The 22,601-nt window shown below is 51.4% G+C and overlaps 2 protein-coding genes across 3 annotated transcripts in view; one reads left to right on the top strand and one right to left on the bottom strand.

The window, feature by feature from the left end:
- Positions 1 to 3,072: 3,072 nt before the first annotated feature.
- On the bottom strand, positions 3,073 to 5,211 carry CCDC87 (coiled-coil domain containing 87). The gene has a single exon (XM_038765359.1). The coding sequence runs from the start codon at positions 5,209 to 5,211 to the stop codon at positions 3,166 to 3,168; it is 2,046 nt and encodes a 681-aa protein (XP_038621287.1). The 3' UTR covers positions 3,073 to 3,165.
- A 1,755-nt stretch (positions 5,212 to 6,966) lies between these two features.
- The window catches only part of CCS (copper chaperone for superoxide dismutase), a 29,773-nt gene continuing 14,138 nt past the window's right edge, over positions 6,967 to 22,601 (top strand). For both annotated transcript variants that reach the window (XM_038764618.1, XM_038764616.1), the window contains exons 1-5: positions 6,967 to 7,070; positions 10,956 to 11,028; positions 14,983 to 15,120; positions 16,522 to 16,699; positions 20,609 to 20,669. In XM_038764618.1, the coding sequence (XP_038620546.1) occupies positions 7,047 to 7,070; positions 10,956 to 11,028; positions 14,983 to 15,120; positions 16,522 to 16,699; positions 20,609 to 20,669 (474 nt within the window). In that variant the 5' untranslated portion in view covers positions 6,967 to 7,046. The remainder of the gene's footprint in view (positions 7,071 to 10,955; positions 11,029 to 14,982; positions 15,121 to 16,521; positions 16,700 to 20,608; positions 20,670 to 22,601) is intronic.

Genomic DNA, 22,601 nt, shown 5'->3' with positions numbered 1-22,601 from the left:
GTAAGTGCTCAATAAACACAGTATGCGCTCCCCACAGCACCTGTATATAGTAATAATAATAATAATAGCATTTATTAAGCGCTTACTATGTGCAAAGCACTGTTCTAAGCGCTGAAATACGATTGAATGAATGAATATGTTTGTACAGATTGATTACTCTATTTTAACTTGTACATATTTACTCTTCTGTTTATTTTGTTAATAATAATAATAATAATAATAATAATAATAATAATAATGGCATTTGTTAAGCGCTTACTATGTGCAAAGCACTGTTCTAAGCGCTGGGGGGGATACAAGTTGATCAGGTTGTCCTGTGTGGGGCTCACAGTCATCATCCCCATTTTACAGATGAGGGAACTGAGGCTCCGAGAATTTAAGCGACTTGCCCAAGGTCACACAGCAGACACGTGGTGGAGCCGGGACTCAAACCCCTGACCTCTGACTCCAAAGCCCGGGCTCTTTCCACTGAGCCACGCTGCTTCTCTAATGATGTGCCTTTAGCTGTAATTCTATTTATTCCGAGGACTTGAATGAAGGAGAGGTAGGGCTCAACATGGCGAGTAAGATAGAGGCAACCCTTCCTTCGCTAAGCGGCAGTTGGGGGGTCTGATAAGAGAGAGGGAGAGAGAGATGGAGTGGTTGGTTTGACAAGGACAATTGTCTTTCCGGGAAAACGGGTGGGTGTATTAGGCCTCGAGGTGGAAGCAAGCTAAGAGAGCTCAGTGGCTTCCGAAACGGTTGTGCGCGGGCAATTTTTTTTTTTTTTAATGGCATTTGTTAAGTGCTTACTACGTGCAGAGCCCTGTTCTAAGCGCTGGCGGGGGGGCGGGGGGAGATACAAGGTGATCAAGTTGTCCCACGTGGGGCTCACAGTCTTAATCCCCATTTTACAGATGAGGTAACTGAGGCTCAGAGAAGTTAAGTGACTTGCCCAAGGTCACACAGCAGACGTGGGGCCTCCTCCAAGAGGCCTTCCCAGACTGAGCCCCTTCCTTCCTCTCCCCCTCGTCCCCCTCTCCATCCCCCCATCTTACCTCCTTCCCTTCCCCACAGCACCTGTATATATGTATATAGGTTTGTATATATTTATTACTCTATTTATTTATTTTACTTGTACATATCTATTCTATTTATTTTATTTTGTTAGTATGTTTGGTTTTGTTCTCTGTCTCCCCCTTTTAGACTGTGAGCCCACTTTTGGGTAGGGACTGTCTCTATATGTTGCCAATTTGTACTTCCCAAGCGCTTAGTCCAGTGCTCTGCACATAGTAAGCGCTCAATAAATACGATTGATGGTGATGATGATGAACTGTCTTTCCGGGAAAACAGGTGGGTGTATTAGGCCTCGAGGTGGAAGCAAGCTAAGAGAGCTCAGTGGCTTCCAAAACGGTTGTGCGCGGGCAAACAATTTCAGACGCGTGGCTTCGGTTTCGCCGTGAAGTTTAGAATCCGGATGAACTTGCAAGAATCTGCCCTCGGTCTCACTAATAATAATAATGATGGGATTTGTTAAGCGCTTACTATGTGCAAAGCACTGTTCTAAGCGCTGGGGAGATACAAGGTGATCAGGTTGTCCCACGTGGGGCTCACAGTCGTAATCTCCATTTTACAGATGAGGTAACTGAGGCTCAGAGAAGTTAAGTGACTTTCCCAAGGTCACACAGCAGACATGTGGCGGAGCAGGGACTCGAACCCATGACCTCTGACTCCAAAGCCCGGGCTCTTTCCACTGAGCCACGCTGCTTCTACTACTAATGCGAAGCAGCGTGGCTCAGTGGAAAGAGCCTGGGCTTTGGAGTCAGAGGTCATGGGTTCCAATCCCGGCTCCGCCAACTGTCAGCTGGGTGACTTTGGGCAAGTCACTTCACTTCTCTGGGCCTCAGTTCCCTCATCTGGAAAATGGGGATTAAAACTGTGAGCCCCACGTGGGACAACCCGATCACCTTGGATCTCCCCAGCGCTTAGAACAGTGCTTTGCACATAGTAAGCGCTAAACAAATACTATCATCATCATTATTATTATTATTAAATCCCGGCTCCACCAATTGTCAGCTGTGTGACTCTGGGCAAGTCACTTCACTTCTCTGGGCCTCAGTTCCCTCATCTGGAAAAATGGGGATTAAGACCGTGTGCCCCCCCGTGGGACAACCTGATAATAATAATAATGTTGGTATTTGTTAAGCGCTTACTATGTGCAAAGCACTGTTCTAAGCGCTGGGGTAGATACAAGGCAATCAGGTTGTCCCACGAGGGGCTCACGGTCTTCACCCCCATTTGACAGATGAGGGAACCGAGGCCCAGAGAAGTGAAGTGACTTGACAAGTGGTGGAGCTGGGATTTGAATCCACAGCCTCTGACTCCAAAGCCCGTGCTCTTTCCACTGAGCCCCGCTATCCCCCCAACGCTTAGAACAGTGCTTTGCACATAGTAAGCGCTTAACGAATACCATCATTATTATTATTATTAATGTGAGCCACAGAAATGGTGACGCGCGGGAGGCCCGTGTTGCTAGGGAAGCAAGGAGCGTCGGAGGGACCCAGTAGACGTAACACTAGTGAATGGCTCAGTTCAGTGGTTGGTCGGCGGGAGAGAAATACGGCCCCTTTTTAGAGCAGTGACCCTTCGGCTCGTTCCGGGGAGCCCTGGGGGTCCGGTTTTAGGGTTCGCCGAAAACCACGATAGCGGCCGCTGAATCTAGCGATTTAAAACAGGGCCTGGGGAGGGAATGCTGCATCTGAAGCATTCTGCTCTTTGTCGTTTGTCGCCTTCCTCCTGTGGAACGTCCTTCCCCGACATTTGCTTTCCGAAGGGACGAACGCCCGTTGGCCACCCCCCGGGGAGACGGTGCGGCTCACGGACCGGCGGGGTGGAGGGGAGAGGCGTTCCGCGCGGCGCAGAAAACAACCGAGGCCCTCGCTTCGATCTCGGCTCTGGGCTCCTTCAATCAGTGGGAAGCGGGGCTCCTGGAGGGAAAAGGGGGTCCCCGCTTCCAAATCCAGACCACATCGAGATCCAGCGAGGATCACCCGGGGAGGCGAAGGTCCGCTCCCCGAGGGCAGGCCGGAGGCGGGGAGGCGTCCTCGCTCTTCTTACCCGACGGCGCCCGGCGGGCCGCGGGGTTCTCGGGGTACCGGTTCCTTCCCGGAGGCGGAGCTGGGGGGGCTAGGAAGCCGGGGAGGACGAGGGGGAGGCCGCCCTGGGGGCCCGCGGGACCTTGGGGCTGGGCGCCCCGACTAGGGGTCGCAGCCTGGCGCGCAGGGGCCCGTGGACCAGGTCTCCGGCCCGCCGCTCCTGCTGCAGCCAGAAGAGCATCTCCACTTTGTCCCGCTTCATCTTGTCCAGGTAGGGCCGCCCTTTGAGGGTGACGGGCTCCCCGAAGGTCACCTGGATCTCCTCCAGGAGACGGCCCAGGGACCCCTCGGCCTCGGCCAGCTGCGCGTGCAGGAAGGCCCGGACCTGGGCCTCCTGGGGCCGGCGGCCGGGCCGGCCCTCGCCCGGCAGGAAGAAGCGGTTGGGGTCGGAGGCGCGCGTCTCGAAGCGCTCCAGCCGGGCCAGGGCGGTCTCCCGCTCCTGGATGGGCCGCAGGGCCCGCTCCCAGGCGTCCACCAGGTAGGGCAGCTGGCCCAGGCGGGCGTCCGAGCTGTACTTGATGGCCATGTCCAGCCGCTCCGGCTCGGGCACCTGCAGGACGGCCCACACCCGCTCCAGGCGCTTCTGCAAGAGGGGCAGCGGCGTCTCGGCCCCCGGCCCCTCGACCGGCAGGGTGCCGGGGTCCCACAGGCCCGGCACGAAGGCCGCGGGCCGCTCCCTCTCCCCTCCCTCGCCCTCCTCGCCGTCGCCCGGGCCCAGCGGCGGGGGCACCGGCGGCAGGGCCAGGGGGTCGACCTTCGGGGCCGGGGGCGCCTCCTCGGGGGGCTCCTCCAGGTAGAGGCGGTAGATGACCCGGAGGAAGTCGCCGCCCTGGGTGGCCAGGAACTCGAAGTAGTCGTCGGCGTCCGTCGAGGCACTCCCGCGGCGCCCGATCCCCTTCAGCTGGGGGTTCAGGACGGTCCGGCTGCTCGGGCGGAGGCTCGGGGCGGCGGAGGCCAGGTAGCAGGCCCAGTCCACCTCGGAGGCCGGCTCCACCAGCGGGCCCTGGTCGAAGCCCAGGTGGTCGGCGGACAGGCAGCCCAGCAGCTCCCGGTAGACGTCGCACATGGCCTCGCCGGACCAGAGCGAGGCATCCAGGTCGGCGACCAGCTCGGGGCCCAGCTCGCCCGTCAGGTGGTTGTAGAGGACCCGGGTGCAGGGGACGTGCAGGGGCTCCGAGAAGGCCCGGGCAGGGAGGCGGCGGGCCGCGGCCCGCACCGTCCGGCCCCTCAGCTCCAGGGTGACGGTGGCGGGCTGGGGGTGGACCGGAGCGGGCCCCGGCGGGCGGCGATCCCACCGCCCCGACCGCTCTTCGGCCTGCAGGGCCTCTAAGGCCTCCTGCAGCTTCTCCAGCCGGGGGCCGGCGGCCAGGGGCCGGGTCAGGGCTCCCAGGAGAGGGTCCAGGCTGGAGGTGGCACTGATGGCGGTCACGGTGCTGGGGGGCTGTTGCGGCTGCCCGGCGGGGACCCTCGTGGGGAGCTGGGCCCGCCGCAGCAGCCTCCGCAGGTCTTCGGCCCCGGTCCCGGGGGATGGGGAGGTGGCCCCCGTCGGGGTCGGTTGGCTGTCCCGGCTGAGGACCAGAGGGGTGAGGGGCCGGGGGGCCGGCGGGGGGAGGCACAGCTCGTCGGCCAGCATCCAGCCCTGACGCAGGCCGGGCAGGGACCGGACCCGCCGGGGCTGCCCGACGGCTGAGGCCTGGGCTTGGGCAGGAGGAGGAGGAGGAGGAGGGGGTCGGCTGGAGCCGGTGTCCGTCGGTGGGGCCCGGGAGGGGGCCGTCGGGCCGGTCCTGCAGCCCCGGAGCCGTCCGGGCCCCGTCGAGGGGAAGGCCGTCCGGTTCCTTGGGGGTTTGGGGGGCCCGGTGCCATGGAGGACGCCCGGGCTTAGGGCGGAGCGACGTTGGCCCCGGGCCCGGCCGGCCGAGGATGGAGGGCTCCCCGGAGGCGGCCCCCGGGCCTGGCGGCCCTCGGGGGCGGGGGCGGGGCGGCCCGGGGCCAGCCCCAACGCCGGAGACAGGCTCAGCGGCTCCAGGAGGCGGTGGTACAGCCGGCGCAGCGCCGGACCCTCCGCCTCCTTCTCCATCTCTCCGGGCTCCGTCGGCCTCCCGTCGCCGTGGCAACCGTCGCCGCGGCAACCGACGCCGTGGCAACCGACGCCGGAAGAGGGCGGCCGGCCGGAGGCGGAAGCGCGGGGATGGGGCTGCTCCTCCTCATTCATTCATTCATTCATTCATTCATTCATTCATTCATTCATTCATTCATTCATTCACTCACTCACTCACTCATTCATTCATTCAATCATTCATTCATTCATTGAATCATTCATTGAATCATTCATTGAATCATTCATTCAATCATTCAATCACTCATTCATTTATTCAATCATTCAATCACTCATTCATTCACTCATTCATTCATTCACTCATTTAATCATTCAATCATTCATTCACTCATTCATTCATTCACTCATTTAATCATTCACTCATTCATTCACTCATTCATTCATTCATTCATTTAATCATTCAATCATTCATTCACTCATTCATTCATTCATTCATTCAATCATGGATGCAAGCTATAATTCTATTTATCCTAACGGTTTTGACACCTGTCTACATGTTTTGTGTTGTTGTCTGTCTCCCCCTTCTAGACTGTGAGCCCGCTGTTGGGTAGGGACTGTCTCTATGTGTTGCCAACTTGGACTTCCCAAGCGCTTAGTACAGTGCTGTGCACGCAGTAAGCGCTCAATGAATACGATTGAATGAATTACTCTATTATTATTATTACTCTATATTTGTACATATTTATTTTCTTTTGTTAATATGTTTTGTTCTCTGTCGCCCCCTTCTAGACTGTGAGCCCACTGTTGGGTAGGGACCGTCTCTCTCTGTTGCCAACTTGTACTTCCCAAGTGCTTAGTACAGTGCTCTGCACACAGTAAGCGCTCAAAAAATACAATTGAATGAATGAATGAATGAATCATTCATTTACTCATTCATTCAGTCATTCATTCTATCATTCCTTCATTCACTCATTCATTTATTCAATCATTCATTCATTCATTCAATCATTCAACCACTCATTCACTCATTCATTCATTCACTCATGCATTTACTCATTCATTCATTTACTCATTCATAGCACCTGTATATATGTATATATGGTTGTACACATTCATTACTCTATTTATTTATTTTACTCGTACATTTCTATCCTATTTATTTTATTTTGTTGGTATGTTTGGTTCTGTTCTCTGTCTGCCCCTTTTAGACTGTGAGCCCACTGTTGAGTAGGGACTGTCTCTAGATGTTGCCAATTTGTACTTCCCAAGCGCTTAGTACAGTGCTCTGCACATAGTAAGCGCTCCATAAATACTATTGATTGATTGATTGATATGTATATATGGTTGTACATTTATTACTCTATTTATTTATTTATTGATTTATTTTACTTGTACATTTCTATCCTATTTATCTTATTTTGTTGGTATGTTTGGTTCTGTTCTCTGTCTCCCCCTTTTAGACTGTGAGCCCACTGTTGGGTAGGGACTGTCTCTATGTGTTGCCAATTTGTACCTCCCAAGCGCTTAGTACAGTGCTCTGCACATAGTAAGCGCTCAACAAATACGACTGATTGATTGATTGATATTGATTGATTCACTCATTCATTCCCGCAGGCGGAAGTTCCGGGCTCGCCCCTCCTCCCCGGCGGTTTCTCCGTCCCCCCCCCCTTCCCTTTTTTTCAGCGCGCGCCGGCTCGGTGGTCGCCTTGGCAACCGGCTCGGTGGTCGCCTTGGCAACCGACTCGTTGGTCGCCTTGGCAACCGACCGCCGGAAGCGGAAGTGCGGGATTCCCGGATTGACATCTCCTCATCCTCGGCCTCTTCCTGCTCCTTGTCGGCCCGTCTGAGGCCCAAGGATGGCGGCCGCCACGGCCTGCACGGTGAGGGCGCCAGGGCCGAGGGCATTTACTCATTTTATTTAGCATAATAATAATAATAATAATAATATTTATTAAGCGCTTACAAATAATAATAATAATGGTATTTCATTCATTAAATCGTATTGAGCGCTTACTGTGTGCAGAGCCCTGGACTAAGCTCTTGGGAAGGACTAGATGGGTATTTGTTAAGCGCTTCGTGGCTCAGTGGAGATAATAATAATAATAATAATGTATTTATTAAGCGCTTACTATGTTCAAAGCACTGTCCTAAGCGCTGGTGACTTGCCCCAAGTCACACAGCTGACAAGTGGTGGAGCGGGATTTGAACCCATGACCTCTGACTCCAAAGCCCGTACTCTTTCCACTGAGCCACGCTACTACTAATAAAGATGGTATTTGTTAAGCGTTTGCAACTACTACTAATATATGTTGCCGACTTGGACTTCCCAAGCGCTTAGTACAGTGCTCTGCACACAGTAAGCGCTCAATAAATACGACAATGAAGGAATGAATAATAATGATGGTATTTGTATATATGTATATCCTGTATATATGTATATATGTTTGTACATATTTATTACTCTATCTTGTACATATTTATTCTATTTATTTTATTTTGTTAGTATGTTTGGTTTTGTTCTCTGTCTCCCCCTTCTCGACTGTGAGCCCGCTGTTGGGTAGGGACCGTCTCTATGTGTTGCCGACTTGTACTTCCCAAGCACTTAGTCCAGTGCTCTGCACATAGTAAGAGCTCAATAAATACGATTGATGATTGATGATGATGATGATATGTTGCCAACTTGGACTTCCCAAGCGCTTAGTACAGTGCTCGGCACACAGTAAGCGCTCAATAAATACGACAATGAATGAATGAGTAATAATGATGGTATATGTATATATGTATATCCTGTATATATGTATATATGTTTGTACATATTTATTACTCTATTTATTTATCTTGTACGTATCTATTCTATTTTATTTTGTTAGTGTGTTTGGTTTTGTTCTCTGTCTCCCCCTTCTAGACTGTGAGCCCGCTGTTGGGTAGGGACTGTCTCTATGTGTTGCCGACTTGTACTTCCCAAGCTCTTAGTACAGTGCTCTGCACACAGTAAATGCTCAATAAATGCGATTGATTGATTGATTAGCGCTTACTATGTGCCAAGCACTGTTTTAAGCGCTGGGGGGATACAAGGTGATGAGGTTGTCCCACGGGGGGCTCACAGTCTTCACCCCCATTTTCGAGATGAGGGAACTGAGGCACAGAGAAGTGTAGTGACTTGCCCAAAGTCACACAGCTGACAAGAAGCAGTGTGGCTCAGTGGAAAGACCCCGGGCTTGGGAGTCAAAGGTCACGGGTTCAAATCCCTGCTCTGCCGCTTGTCAGCTGTGTGATTTTGGGCAAGTCATTTAACTTCTCTGTGCCTCAGTTCCCTCATCTGTAAAATGGGGATTAAGATTGTGAGCTCCACATGGGACAACCTGTTCACCTTGTATCCTTCCCAGCACGTAGAACAGTGCTTTGCACACAGTAAGCGCTTAACAAATACCAAAATCATGATTTTCTAGACTGTGAGCCTGTTGTTGGGTAGGGACTGTCTCTATACGTTGCCAACTTGTACTTCCCAAGCGCTTAGTCCAGTGCCCTGCACACAGTAAGCACTCAATAAATACGATTGAATGAATGAATGAAGTGGCGGAGCTGGGATTTGAGCCCATGACCTCTGACTCCAAAGCCCGTACTCTTTCCACTGAGCCATGCTACTACTATAATAATAATAATAATAATGGCATTTGTTAAGCGCTTACTATGTGCAAATCACTGTTCTAAGCGCTGGGGGGGATACAAGGTGATCAGGTTGTCCCACGTGGGGCTCACAGTCATCATCCCCATTTTACAGATGAGGTAACTGAGGCTCCGAGAAGTTAAGTGACTTGCCCAAGGTCACACAGCAGACACGTGGTGGAGCCGGTACTCGAACCCATGACCTCTGACTCCAAAGCCCGGGCTCTTTCCACTGAGCCACGCTACTACTAGTAATGATGGCATTTGTTAAGTGCTTACTACTACTATTAATAATAATAATGTTGGTATTTGTTTAGCGCTTACTATGTGCCAAGCACTGTTCTACGTGCTGGGGGGATACAAGGTGATCAGGTTGTCCCCCGTGGGGCTCACAGTCTTCATCCCCATTTTCCAGATGAGGGAACTGAGGCCCAGAGAAGTGAAGTGACTTGGCCAAAGTCACCCAGCTGACAAGTGGCGGAGCCGGGATTAGAACCCATGACCTCTGACTCCCAAGCCCGGGCTCTTTCCACTGAGCCACGCTGCCTCTAGTAGGATACACAGTAAGCGCTCAATAAATACGATGGAATGAATTAATGGAAACCTTTAGAGAAGCAGCGTGGCTCAGTGGAAAGAGCCCAGGCTTGGGAGTCAGAGGTCCTGGGTTCTAATCCCAGCTCCGCCGCTTGTCAGCTGTGTGACGTTTGGCAAGTCACTTCACTTCTCTGGGCCTCAGTTACCTCATCTGCCCCACTTGGGACAACCTGATCACCTTGTATCCTCCCCAGCGCTTAGAACAGTGCCCGGCACATAGTAAGTGCTTAACAATTACCAAAATTATCATTATATAATAATAATAATGGCATTTATTAAGCGCTTACTATGTCCAAAGTGCTGGGGAGGTTACAAGGTGATGAGGTTGTCCCACTGGGGGCTCACAGTCCTAATCCTTATTTTACAGATGAGGTAACTGGGGCCCAGAGAAGTTGTGGCTTGTCCAAAGTCACCCAGCTGACAATTGGCAGAGCTGGAATTTGAACCCGTGACCTCTGACTCCAAAGCCCGGGCTCTTTCCACTGAGCCACGCTGCTTCTGATTATCACCATAATTATAATTATGTAATTATAATTTTTATAATAATACAATCATTTTAATAATATAAATAAATACAATATAAAATATTAATATATAACAATATAAATAAATAAATAATAATATAATATAATAATCCCCTTTTAGACCCCCTTTTGCACCCCCTATTAGACTGTGAGCCCACTGTTGGGTAGGGACTGTCTCTATATGTTGCCAACTTGTACTTCCCAAGCACTTAGTACAGTGCTCTGCACACAGTAAGCACTCAATAAATACGATTGATGATGATGATGATGATGATGATTATAATTATATAATCCCCTTCCTTCCTCTCCCCCTCGTCCCCCTCTCCACCCCCCCATCTTACCTCCTTCCCTTCCCCACAGCACCTGTGTATATGTATATATGTTCATGCATATTTATTCCTCTATTTATTTATTTATTTTACTTGTACATATCTATTCTATTTATTTTATTTTGTTAGTATGCTTGGTTTTGTTCTCTGTCTCCCCCTTTTAGACCGTGAGCCCACTGTTGGGTAGGGACCGTCGCTATATGTTGCCAACTTGGACTTCCCAAGCGCTTAGTCCAGTGCTCTGCACACAGTAACCACTCAATAAATACGACTGATTGATTGATAATTATAATTATATTATTATTGTTATTATTAACAACGACCTGGGCAGCAGGGTGAAATTTGGACCGGAGCATCATCATCATCGATCGTATTTATTGAGCGCTTACTATGTGCAGAGCACTGGACTAAGCGCTTGGGAAGTACAAATTGGCAACATACAGAGACAGTCCCTACCCAACAGTGGGTAGGGAGCAGGGAGGTCAGCGAGGAGGCCGACGCAGTAGTGAAGGAGAGGCGCTTAGTTCAGCCTCCCCCTACTTCCCGCCCTCCTCTTCTTTCCTCTCTCCCCCCCCTCCTCATTCTTCCCCTTTTCCGAGGAGGGCAGACCCTCCCCACCTGACTCCCCCCCCCCCGCCGTGATTCCCCCCAGCTGGAGTTTGCCGTGGAGATGAGCTGCGAGAGCTGTGTGGACGCCGTCCGGACGTCGTTGCAGGACGTAGCAGGTATGGTGAACCCCTCAATTCCCCAGCCCACGGGCATTCCCACCCCGGATCCAAGGAGCGTCCTGGCCGGAGCGTGGTGGGCACCGTGCTCTCCCTGAGACGGCGCTGCCTAGGAGACGGGAGGCTGGGTTTATTGGCACTGGGAAGAAACAGCATCATCATCATCAATCGTATTTATTGAGCGCTTACGATGTGCAGAGCACTGGACTAAGCGCTTGGGAAGTACAAATTGGCAACATATAGAGACAGTCCCTACCCAACATCATCAATCGTATTTATTGAGCGCTTACGATGTGCAGAGCACTGGACTAAGCGCTTGGGAAGTACAAATTGGCAACATATAGAGACAGTCCCTACCCAACATCATCAGTCGTATTTATTGAGCGCTTACGATGTGCAGAGCACTGGACTAAGTGCTTGGGAAGTACAAATTGGCAACATATAGAGACAGTCCCTACCCAACAGTGGGCTCACAGTCTAAATGACTGTTCAGTGGATGACAATATTTATTTTACTTGTACATATCTGTTCTATTTTATTTTGTAGTATGTTTGGTTTTGTCTCCCCCTTTTAGACTGTGAGCCCACTGTTGGGTAGGAACTATCTCTAGATGTTGCCAATTTGTACTTCCCAAGCGCTTAGTCCAGTGCTCTGCATACAGTAAGCGCTCAATAAATACGATTGATGATGATGATGATAATAATAGTAATGAAGGTGTTTGTTAGCGCTTACTATGTGCTCCATATGTTGCCAACTTGTACTTCCCAAGTGCTTAGTCCAGTGCTCTGCACACAGTGAGCGCTCAATAAATGCGATTGATGATGATGATGATGACAATAATAATAACAAGGAAGGCGTTTGTTAGCACTTACTATGTGCTCCATGTGTTGCCAACTTGTACTTCCCAAGCGCTTCGTCCAGTGCTCTGCACACAGTAAGCGCTCAATAAATACGATCGAATGAATGCTAAGCACTGTTCTAAGCACTGAGGAGGTTACACGGTAATCAATCAATCAGTCGTATTTATTGAGTGCTTACTGTGTGCAGAGCACTGTACTAAGCGCTTGGGAAGTCCAGGCTGGCAACATATAGAGACAGTCCCTACCCAACAGTGGGCTCACAGTCTAAAAGATACAATACAAAACATGTAGACAGGTGTCATAGTACATACTAAGTGCTGAACAAATACCACAGTTACTGTGATCATCAGTGGAAATAGTACTGGACACTTGTACATATTTACCATTCTATTTATTTTATTTTGTTAATATGTTTTGTTCTGTTGTCTGTCTCCCCCTTCTAGACTGTGAGCCCGCTGTTGGGTAGGGACCGTCTCTAGATGTTGCCATCAGGTGGTCCCACGGGGGTGCTCGCAGTCTTCATCCCCATTTTACAGTCGAGGTCACTGAGGCCCAGAGAAGTGAAGTGACTTGCCCAAAGTCACCCAGCTGACAATTGGCAGAGCCGGCATTGGAACCCACGACCTCTGACTCCAAAGCCCGGGCTCTTTCCACTGAGCCACTCTGGAGCCCCAGACTGAGCCCCCATTTCATTCATTCATTCAATCGTATTTATTGAGCGCTTCCTGTGTGCAGAGCACTGGACTAAGCGCTTGGGAAGTACAAGTTGGCAACATATAGAGATGGTCCCTACCCAACAGTGGGCTCACAGTCCTCCCCATCCCCCCCACCCTAACTCCTTCCCCTCCCCACTGCACCTATATATATGTTTGTACAGATTTATTACTCCATTTATTTTACTTGTACATATTTACTACTCTATTTACTTCGCTAATGATGTGCATCTAGCTTTACTTCTATTTATTCTGATGACTTGACACCAGTCCACATGTTTTGTTGTCCGTCTCCCCCTTCTAGACTGTGAGCCCACTGTTGGGTAGGGACTCACAGTCTCTCCTCGACCCCCTCCAGTCTGGCTTCCGTCCCCTACATTCCACGGAAACTGCCCTCTCAGAGGTCACCGATGACCTCCTGCTTGCCAAATCAAACGGCTCATACTCCGTCCTAATCCTCCTCGACCTCTCAGCTGCCTTCGACACTGTGGCCCACCCCCTTCTCCTCAACACGCTATCCGACCTTGGCTTCACAGACTCCGTCCTCTCCTGGTTCTCCTCTTATCTCTCCGGCCGTTCATTCTCAGTCTCTTTTGCGGGCTCCTCCTCCCCCTCCCATCCCCTTACGGTGGGGGTTCCCCAAGGTTCAGTGCTTGGTCCCCTTCTGTTCTCGATCCCGTCTGGACTACTGCATCAGCCTTCTCTCCGATCTCCCATCCTCGTGTCTCTCCCCACTTCAGTCCATACTTCATGCTGCTGCCCGGATTGTCTTTGTCCAGAAAAGCTCTGGGCATGTTACTCCCCTCCTCAAAAACCTCCAATGGCTACCAATCAATCTGCACATCAGGCAGAAACTCCTCACCCTGGGCTTCAAGGCTGTCCATCCATCCATCCATCCATCCCCTGGCCCCCTCCTCCCTCACCTCCCTTCTCTCCTTCTCCATCGCAGCCCGTACCCTCCGCTCCTCCACTGCTAATCTCCTCACCGTACCTCGCTCTCGCCCTTCCCGCCATCGACCCCCGGCCCACGTCATCCCCGGGCCTGGAATGCCCCCAATCCCTCTGCCCATCCGCCAAGCTAGCTCTCTTCCTCCCTTCAAGGCCCTACTGAGAGCTCCCCTCCTCCAGGAGGCCTTCCCAGACTGAGCCCCTTCCTTCCTCTCCCCCTCGTCCCCCTCTCATCATCAATCGTATTTATTGAGCACTTACTATGTGCAGAGCACTGTACTAAGGGCTCTCCATCCCCCCATCTCACGTCCTTCTCTTCCCCACATCACCTGTATATATGTTTGTACATATTTATTACTCTATTCTACTTGTACATATCTATTCTATTTATTTTATTTTGTTAGTATGTTTGGTTTTGTTCTCTGTCTCCCCCTTTTAGACTGTGAGCCCACTGTTGGGTAGGGACTGTCCCTATATGTTGCCAACTTGTACTTCGCAAGCGCTTAGTCCAGTGCTCTGCACACAGTAAGCGCTCAATAAATGCGATTGATTGATTGATAGGCCCCTATTTCTTGTTACTGGCCCAAACGGCGTAAATAATAATGGTAGTGTCTAAACAAGAGAAGCTAGAGAAGCAGCGTGGCTCAGTGGAAAGAGCCGGGGGTTGGGAGTCAGAGATCGTGGATTCTAATCCCGGCTCAACCACTTGTCAACTGGGTGACTTTGGGCAAGTCACTTCACTTCTCTGGGCCTCAGTTACCTCACCTGGAAAATGGGGATGAAGATTGTGAGCCCTACGTGGGGCAACGTGCCTCTTCCTGCCTTCAAAGCCCTACTGAGAGCTCACCTCCTCCAGGAGGCCTTCCCACACTGAGCCCCCTCCCCATCCCCCCCCCGCCCTACCTCCTTCCCCTCCCCACAGCACCTGTATATATGTTTGTACAGATTTATTACTCTATTTTACTTGTACATATTTACTATTCTATTTAGTTAATGATGTGCATCTAGCTTTACTTCTGTTTATTCTGATGACTTGACACCTGTCCCCATGTTTTGTTTTGTTGTCCGTCTCCCCCCTCTAGACTGTGAGCCCGTTGTCGGGTAGGGACCGTCTCTAGATGTTGCCAACTTGGGCTTCCCAAGCGCTTAGTCCAGTGCTGTGCACACAGTAAGCGCTCAATAAATACGATTGATGCTGATGATGAATTAGCTTTACTTCTATTTATTCTGATGACTTGACACCTGTCCGCATGTTTTGTTCTGTTGTCCGTCTCCCCCCTCTAGACTGTGAGCCCGTTGTCGGGTAGGGACCGTCTCTAGATGTTGCCAACTTGGGCTTCCCAAGCGCTAGTCCAGTGCTCTGCACACAGTAAGCACTCAATAAATACGATTGAATAAATGAATCCCCCTGACTCCCATGTGCCTCGTTCCAGGTATCCTGGGAGTGGAGGTGGATCTGATGGCCCAGAGCGTCCTGGTGAAGACCACCCTACCCAGCCTGGAGGTGCAGGCCCTGTTGGAGAGCACGGGCCGCCAGGCCATCCTCAAGGGCATGGGGAGCAGCCCTCTGTGTGAGAACCGCGGGGTTTGGGTTCGGGGAGCTGCCGGGGCTTGGGGGGGACGCCCCCGGGGTCTCAGGCAGGGAGGGCTGCCTTCTTAGGGGAGAACGGGCCTGGTTAGGAAAGGGTGAAGAGGGAATACCCATCAATCGATCAGTTAATCAGTGATATGTTTCGAGTGCTCACCATGTGCAGAGCACTGCACTACACTCTTGGGAGAGCAGAATTAGCGGACACGTCCCCTGCCCACAAGGAGCTGACAGTCTAGACAGGGAGACGGACGTTAATAGAAATAAATGAATGACGGACATGGACGGAAATGATGTGGGGGTGAGGGGAGGGGCCACTATGTTACCAACTTGAACTTCCCAAGCGCTTAGTACAGTGCTCCACACATAGCGCTTAACAAATGCCATTATTATTGAGCGCTTACTGCGTGCGGAGCATTGTACTAAGCACTTGGGGAGTACAAGTTGGCAACATATAGAGTTGGTCCTTACCAACAACGGGCTCACAGTCTAGAAGGGGGAGATTGAGCACTTACTAGGCGCAGAGCACTGGACTAAGCGTTTGGGCGAGTTCAGGATGAAAGACTTAGAAACGTTCCAAGGATGAGGCAGAGGAGACGGGGAGGGGACCCCTTGGGTTCTGGGATGTTAAACGGGGGGTAGGCGAGTGGTGGATAGAAGTGCCGTGGGGTGAGGGAGGGGCGGAAAGAGGGAGCGGAGATCCAATAAATTAGTGCTATTTATTGAGCACTTACGAGGCGCAGAGCACTGGACTAAGCGTTTGGGCGAGCTCAGGATGAGAGACTTAGAAACGTTCCAAGGGCGATGCAGAGGAGAGAGGGAGGAGACCCCTTGGGTTCTGGGATGTTAAACGGGGGGCACGTGAGCGGCGGATAGAAGTGCTGTGGGGTGAAGTGGGGGCGGAAAGAGGGAGCGGAGATCCAATCAATTAGTGCTATTTATTGAGCACTTACGAGGCGCAGAGCACTGGACTAAGTGCTTGGGTGAACTCAGGATGAAAGACTTAGAAACGTTCCCAGGACGACGCAGAGGAGAGAGGGAGGAGACCCCTTGGGTTCTGGGGTGTTAAACGGGGGGCAGGCGAGTGGCGGATAGAAGTGCCGTGGGGTGAGGGAGGGGCGGAGATCCAATCAATTAGTGCTATTTATTGAGCACTTACGAGGCACAGAGCACTGGACTAAGCATTTGGGCGAGTTCAGGATGAAAGACTTAGAAACGTTCCAAGGGCGACGCAGAGGAGAGAGGGAGGAGACCCCCTTGGGTTCTGGGGTGTTAAACGGGGGGCAGGCGAGCGGCGGTTAGAGGTCCCCATTTCGGCCCCGGGGGAGCCTTCCGGGGGTCCGGGGGCACCGGAGCGAGCCGCGGCGATGTCTCCCCCCCGCAGGGAACCTGGGGGCGGCCGTGGCCATGATGGGCGGCCCCGGGCCGGTGCAGGGGGTGGTACGCTTCCTGCAGGTGTCCCCCAACTGCTGCCTCATCGAGGGGACCATCGACGGGCTGGAGGCCGGGCCTCACGGCCTCCACGTGCACCAGTACGGGGATCTCACCCACGACTGTGCCAGGTGGGCAGCAGTCGCCATCGGAAGGACAGTTGTCAATCAATCAATCGATCAATCGTGTTTATTGAGCGCTTACTGTGTGCAGAGCACTGCACTAAGCGCTTGGGAAGTCCAAGTTGGCAACATCTAGAGACGGTCCCGACCCGACAGTGGGCTCACAGTCGAGAAGGGGCCAGGCACCGTGCTAAGCGCTGGGGTGGATACGAGCCGATCGGGTTGGACGTGGGGCTCACCGTCTCAATCCCCGTTTTACCGACGGGGATTGAGAAGCCGCGTCTTTAGAGAAGCCACGTGGCTCAGTGGAAAGAGCCCGGGCTTTGGAGTCAGAGGTCACGGGTTCAAATTCCGGCTCCGCCCCTTGTCAGCTTGGGGGCCTTGGGGCAAGTCACTTCACTTCTCTGGGCCTCAGTGACCTCATCTGGAAAATGGGGATGAAGACTGTGAGTCCCCCGTGGGGCCACCTGATCAACTTGTAACCTCCCCAGCGCTTAGAACAGTGCTTTACACACAGTATGCGCTTAATAAGTGCCATCATTATTATTGAGTCACTTCACTTCTCTGTGCCTCAGTTCCCTCATCTGGAAAATGGGGATTAAGACTGTGAGGTCCCCCATGGGACAACCTGATCACCTTGTAACCTCCCGAGTGCTTAGAACAGTGCTTTGCACACAGTAAGCACTTAATAAGTGCCATTATTATTATTTATTATTAAGTCACTTCACTTCTCTGTGCCTCAGTTCCCTCATCTGGAAAATGGGGATTAAGACTATGAGCCCCTCATGGGACAACCTGATCACCTTGTAACCTCCCCAGCGCTTAGAACAGTGCTTTGCACATAGTAAACGCTTAATAAATGCCATCATTAGTATTAAGTCACTTCACTTCTCTGTGCCTCAGTGACCTCATCTGTCAAATGAGGATGAAGATTGTGAGCCCCCCATGGGACAACCTGATCACCTTGTAACCTACCCAGCGCTTAGAACAGTGCTTTGCACAGAGTAAGCGCTTAATAAGTGCCGTCATTATTATTTATTATTAAGTCACTTCACTTCCGTGTGCCTCAGTTCCCTCCTCTGGAAAATGAGGATTAAGACTGTGAGCCCCCTGTGGGACAACCTGATCACCTTGTAACCTCCCCAGCGCTTAGAACAGTGCTTTACATTGTGCTTTGAATGAGCAGGGTAGCGGTTTGGATGGAGAGGAAAGGGCGGATCTTGGCAATGTTGCGGAGCTGAGACCGGCAGGTTTTGGTGACGGCTTGGATGTGAGGGGTGAACGAGAGAGCGGAGTCGAGGATGACACCGAGGTTGCGGGCTTGTGAGACGGGAAGGATGGTAGTGCCGTCAACAGAGATGGGAAAGTCAGGGAGAGGGCAAGGTTTGGGAGGGAAGACAAGGAGCTCAGTCTTTGACATGTTGAGCTTTAGGTGGCGGGCGGACATCCAGATGGAGATGTCCCAAAGGCAGGAGGAGATGCGAGCCTGGAGGGAGGGGGAGAGAGCAGGGGCAGAGATGGAGATCTGGGTGTCATCAGCGTAGAGATGAGAGTTGAAGCCGTGGGAGCGAATGAGGTCACCGAGGGAGCGAGTGTAGATCGAGAACAGAAGGGGACCAAGCACTGAACCTTGGGGAACCCCCACAGTAAGAGGATGGGAGGGGGAGGAGGAGCCCGCAAAAGAGACTGAGAAAGAACGACCGGAGAGATCAGAGGAGAACCAGGAGAGGACGGAGTCTGTGAAGCCAAGGTCAGATAGCGTGTTGAGGAGAAGGGGGTGGTCCACAGTGTCGAAGGCAGCTGAGAGGTCGAGGAGGATTAGGACAAATAGCATTATTATTATTATTATTTTCTGGGCCTCAGTGACTTCATCTGTAAAATGGGGTTTGAGACTGCGAGCACCCCGTGGAACAACCTGAGTACCTTGTAAACTCCCTAGCGCTTAGCCAAGCACTGTTCTCTGTGCTGGAGTAATAATAATAATAATAATGATAGCGTTTATTAAGCGCTTACTCTGTGCAAAGCACTGTTCTAAGCACTGGGGAGGTTACAAGGTGATTAGGTTGTCCCACGGGGGGCTCACAGTCTTAATCCCCATTTTCCAGATGAGGGAACTGAGGCCCAGAGAAGTGAAGTGACTTGCCCAAAGTCACCCAGCTGACCTGCTGTTGGGTAGGGACCGTCTCTATATGTTGCCAACTTGTCCTTCCCAAGCACTTAGTCCAGTGCTCTGCACACAGTAAGCGCTCAGTAAATACGATTGAATGAATGAATGACGGCGGAGCCGGGATTTGAACCCAGGACCTCTGACTCCCAAGCCCAGGCTCTTTCCAACTGAGCCACGCTGCTTCTCCAAGTGAATTATTATCTAGCTTTATTTCTATTTATTCTGACGACCTGACACCTGTCCACATGTTCTGTCTTGTTGTCTGTCTCCCCCTTCTAGACTGTGAGCCCGTCGGTGGGTAGGGACCGTCTCTAGATGTTGCCGACTTGGACTTCCCAAGCGCTTAGTCCAGTGCTCTGCACACAGTAAGCGCTCAATAAATACGATCGAATGAGTGAATGAATGCAAAGCACTGTTCTAAGCACTGGGGGGGATACAAGGTGATCAGCATTTAGCTTTAATTCTGTTTGTTCTGACGACTTGACACCCGTCCACATGTTTGGTTTTGTTCTCCGTCTCCCCCTTCTAGACTGTGAGCCCGCTGTTGGGTAGGGGCCGTCTCTATCTGTTGCCAACTTGGACTTCCCAAGCGCTTAGTCCAGTGCTCTGCACACAGTAAGCACACAATAAATACGATTGATTGATTGATTCGTACATATTTATTACTCTATTTTATTTTACTTGTACATATCTATTCTATTTATTTTATTTTGTTAATATGTTTGGTTTTGTTGTCTGTCTCCCCCTTCTAGACTGTGAGCCCGTCGTTGGGTAGGGGCCGTCTCTAGATGTTGCCGACTTGTACTTCCCAAGCGCTTAGTCCAGTGCTCTGCACACAGTAAGCGCTCAATAAATACGACAATGAATCCGCCTAGCTAGCTCTGCTTCCTCCCTTCAAAGCCCTCCCGAGAACTCACCTCCTCCAGGAGGCCTTCCCACACTCAGCCCCCTCCTTCCTCTCCCCCTCCTCCCCATCCCTCCTTCCCCTCCCCACAGCACCTGTATATATGTATATATGTTTGTACGTATTTATTACTCTATTTTATTTGTACATGTTTATTCTATTTATTTTATTTTGTTACTATGCTTTGTTTTGTTGTCCATCTCCCCCTTCTAGACTGTGAGCCCGTCGTTGGGTAGGGGCCGTCTCTAGATGTTGCCGACTTGGACTTCCCAAGCGCTTAGTCCAGTGCTCTGCACACAGTAAGCGCTCAATAAATACGACAGTGAATCCACCAAGCTAGCTCTGCTTCCTCCCTTCAAAGCCCTCCCGAGAGCTCACCTCCTCCAGGAGGCCTTCCCACACTCAGCCCCCTCCTTCCTCTCCTCCCCTCCCCATCCCTCCTTCCCCTCCCCACAGCACCTGTATAGATGTATATATGTTTGCACATATTTATTACTCTATTTTATTTGTACATATTTATTCTGTTTGGTTAATATGTTTTGTTTTGTTGTCCGTCTCCCCCTTCTAGACTGTGAGCCCGTCGTCGGGTAGGGGCCGTCTCTATATGTTGCCGACTTGGACTTCCCAAGCGCTTAGTCCAGTGCTCGGCACACAGTAAGCGCTCAATAAATGCGACAATTAATGAATGAATTGACTTGCCCAAGGCAAGCATGTGGCGGGGAGGGATTAGAACCCATGACCTTCGGCCTCCCGGGCTGTATCCACTCCACCACCCTGCTTTTTAGAGCTGTGTAGCCTCCCTTGAGGAGGCCCTGCCCTCACCCCCATCCCTGCCTTTGCGTTTCAGCTGTGGGGAGCACTTCAACCCCACTGGAGCTTCGCACGGGGGACCCCAGGACCCGCACAGGGTAAGTCCGGGGCCCCGCAGAGAGGCGGGCGGGATGGGGATATGTTGCCATCTTGTACTTCCCAAGCGCTTAGTACAGTGCTCTGCACACAGTAAGCGCTCAATAAATATGATTGATTGATTGGGGAGCCCCCCGCGACCCCCCCTTTGATCCGAAGAATCAGCCCTGGATGGCTCAGTGGCGGCGGCAGGCTGCCTCTGCCCTCTCCCCTGCTCTGCGTCCCTTCAGTCCTATTTATTGAGCGCTTACTGTGTGCAGAGCACTGGACTAAGCGCTTAGTACAGTGCTCTGCACACAGTAAGCGCTCAATAGATACGATTGATTGATTGATTGATTGACCACTGTCCTTCCCTCATCCTCTGCCGCTAATCTCACCGTGCCTCGTTCTCGCCTGTCCCGCCGTCATCCCCCTGGCCTGGAATGCCCTTCCTCCCCACATGATGATGATGATGATGATGATGATGATGGCATTTATTGAGCGCTTACTATGTGCAAAGCACTGTTCTAAGCGCTGGGGAGGTTACAAGGTGATCAGTTTGTCCCACCGGGGGCTCACAGTCTTCATCCCGATTTTACAGATGAGGGAACTGAGGCCCAGAGAAGTGAAGTGACTTGCCCAAAGCCACACAGCTGGCAATTGGCAGAGCTGGGATTTGAACCCATAACCTCTGACTCCCAAGCCCGGGCTCTTTCCACTGAGCCATGCTGCTTCTCCACATCCGCCAAGCTAGCTCTCTTCCTCCCTTCAAAGCCCTACTGAGAGCTCACCTCCTCCAGGAGGCCTTCCCAGACTGAGCCTCCTCCTTCCTCTCCCCCTCCTCCCCCTCTCCATCCCCCCGGCCTTACCTCCTTCCCCTCCCCGCAGCACCTGTATAGATGTATTTATGTTTGTACAGATTTATTACTCTATTTATTTTACTTGTACATATTTATTCTATTTTATTTCGTTAATATGTTTTGTTTTGATCTCTGTCTCCCCCTTCTAGACTGTGAGCCCACTGTTGGGTAGGGACTGTCTCTAGATGTTGCCAACTTGGACTTCCCAAGCGCTTAGTACAGTGCTCTGCACACAGCGCTCAATAAATATGATTGAATGAATGAATGAATGAATAAACGCCATTATTATTAGTAGAGCCACATAATTAATGACCGACAAATAGCACAGTCATCACCATCCACTTGGAATCTTTCCAATTCAAGCCGGCTGATTTTTTTAAAACCAGCCCCATCCTTTCCCTCACTACCCATTGCTCCTCCTCACACTCTTTTAATCATAATGATGACATTTAATAATAATAATAATAATAATAATAATAATAATAATAATAACATTTATTGGCATTAATGGCTTTGTACTTGTACTTCCCAAGCGTTTAGTACAGTGCTCTGCACACAGTAAGCGCTCAATAAATACGATTGATGATTATATATAATAATAATAATGGCATTTGTTAAGCGCTTACTAAGTGCAAAGCACTGTTCTAAGCACTGGGGGGATACAAGGTGATCAGGTTGTCCCACGTGGGGCTCACAGTCATCATCCCCGTTTTACAGATGAGGTAACTGAGGCTCCGAGAAGTTAAGTGGCTTGTCCAAGGTCACACAGCAGACGTGTGGTGGAGCCGGAATTCGAACCCATGACCTCTGACTCCAAAGCCCGAGCTCTTTCCACTGAGCCACGCTGAGCTCACTATGTGCCGAGCACTGTTCTAAGCGCCGGGGTAGATACCAGGTAATCAGGTTGTCCCATGTGGGGCTTACGGTTTGACTCCCCATTTTACAGATGAGATAACTGAGGCAGAGAGACTTGCTGAAGGTCACATGGCAGGCAAGTGGCGATCTGGGATTAGAACCCACGTCCTCTGACTCCCAAGCCCGGGCTCTTCCCACTAAGCCACGCTGCTTCTCCGTCAAGTTCTGAGCAAACCAGAG

This window comes from Tachyglossus aculeatus, chromosome 22 (assembly GCF_015852505.1).
Source record: "Tachyglossus aculeatus isolate mTacAcu1 chromosome 22, mTacAcu1.pri, whole genome shotgun sequence".
NCBI classification, from domain to species: Eukaryota; Metazoa; Chordata; class Mammalia; order Monotremata; family Tachyglossidae; genus Tachyglossus; species Tachyglossus aculeatus.
This window is presented reverse-complemented; position numbering and strand designations above follow the sequence as displayed.

Bases quoted from the DNA above. Each gene is read 5' to 3' on its own strand.
- CCDC87 (XM_038765359.1), bottom strand. From the start codon at position 5,211: ATGGAGAAGGAGGCGGAGGGTCCGGCGCTGCGCCGGCTGTACCACCGC.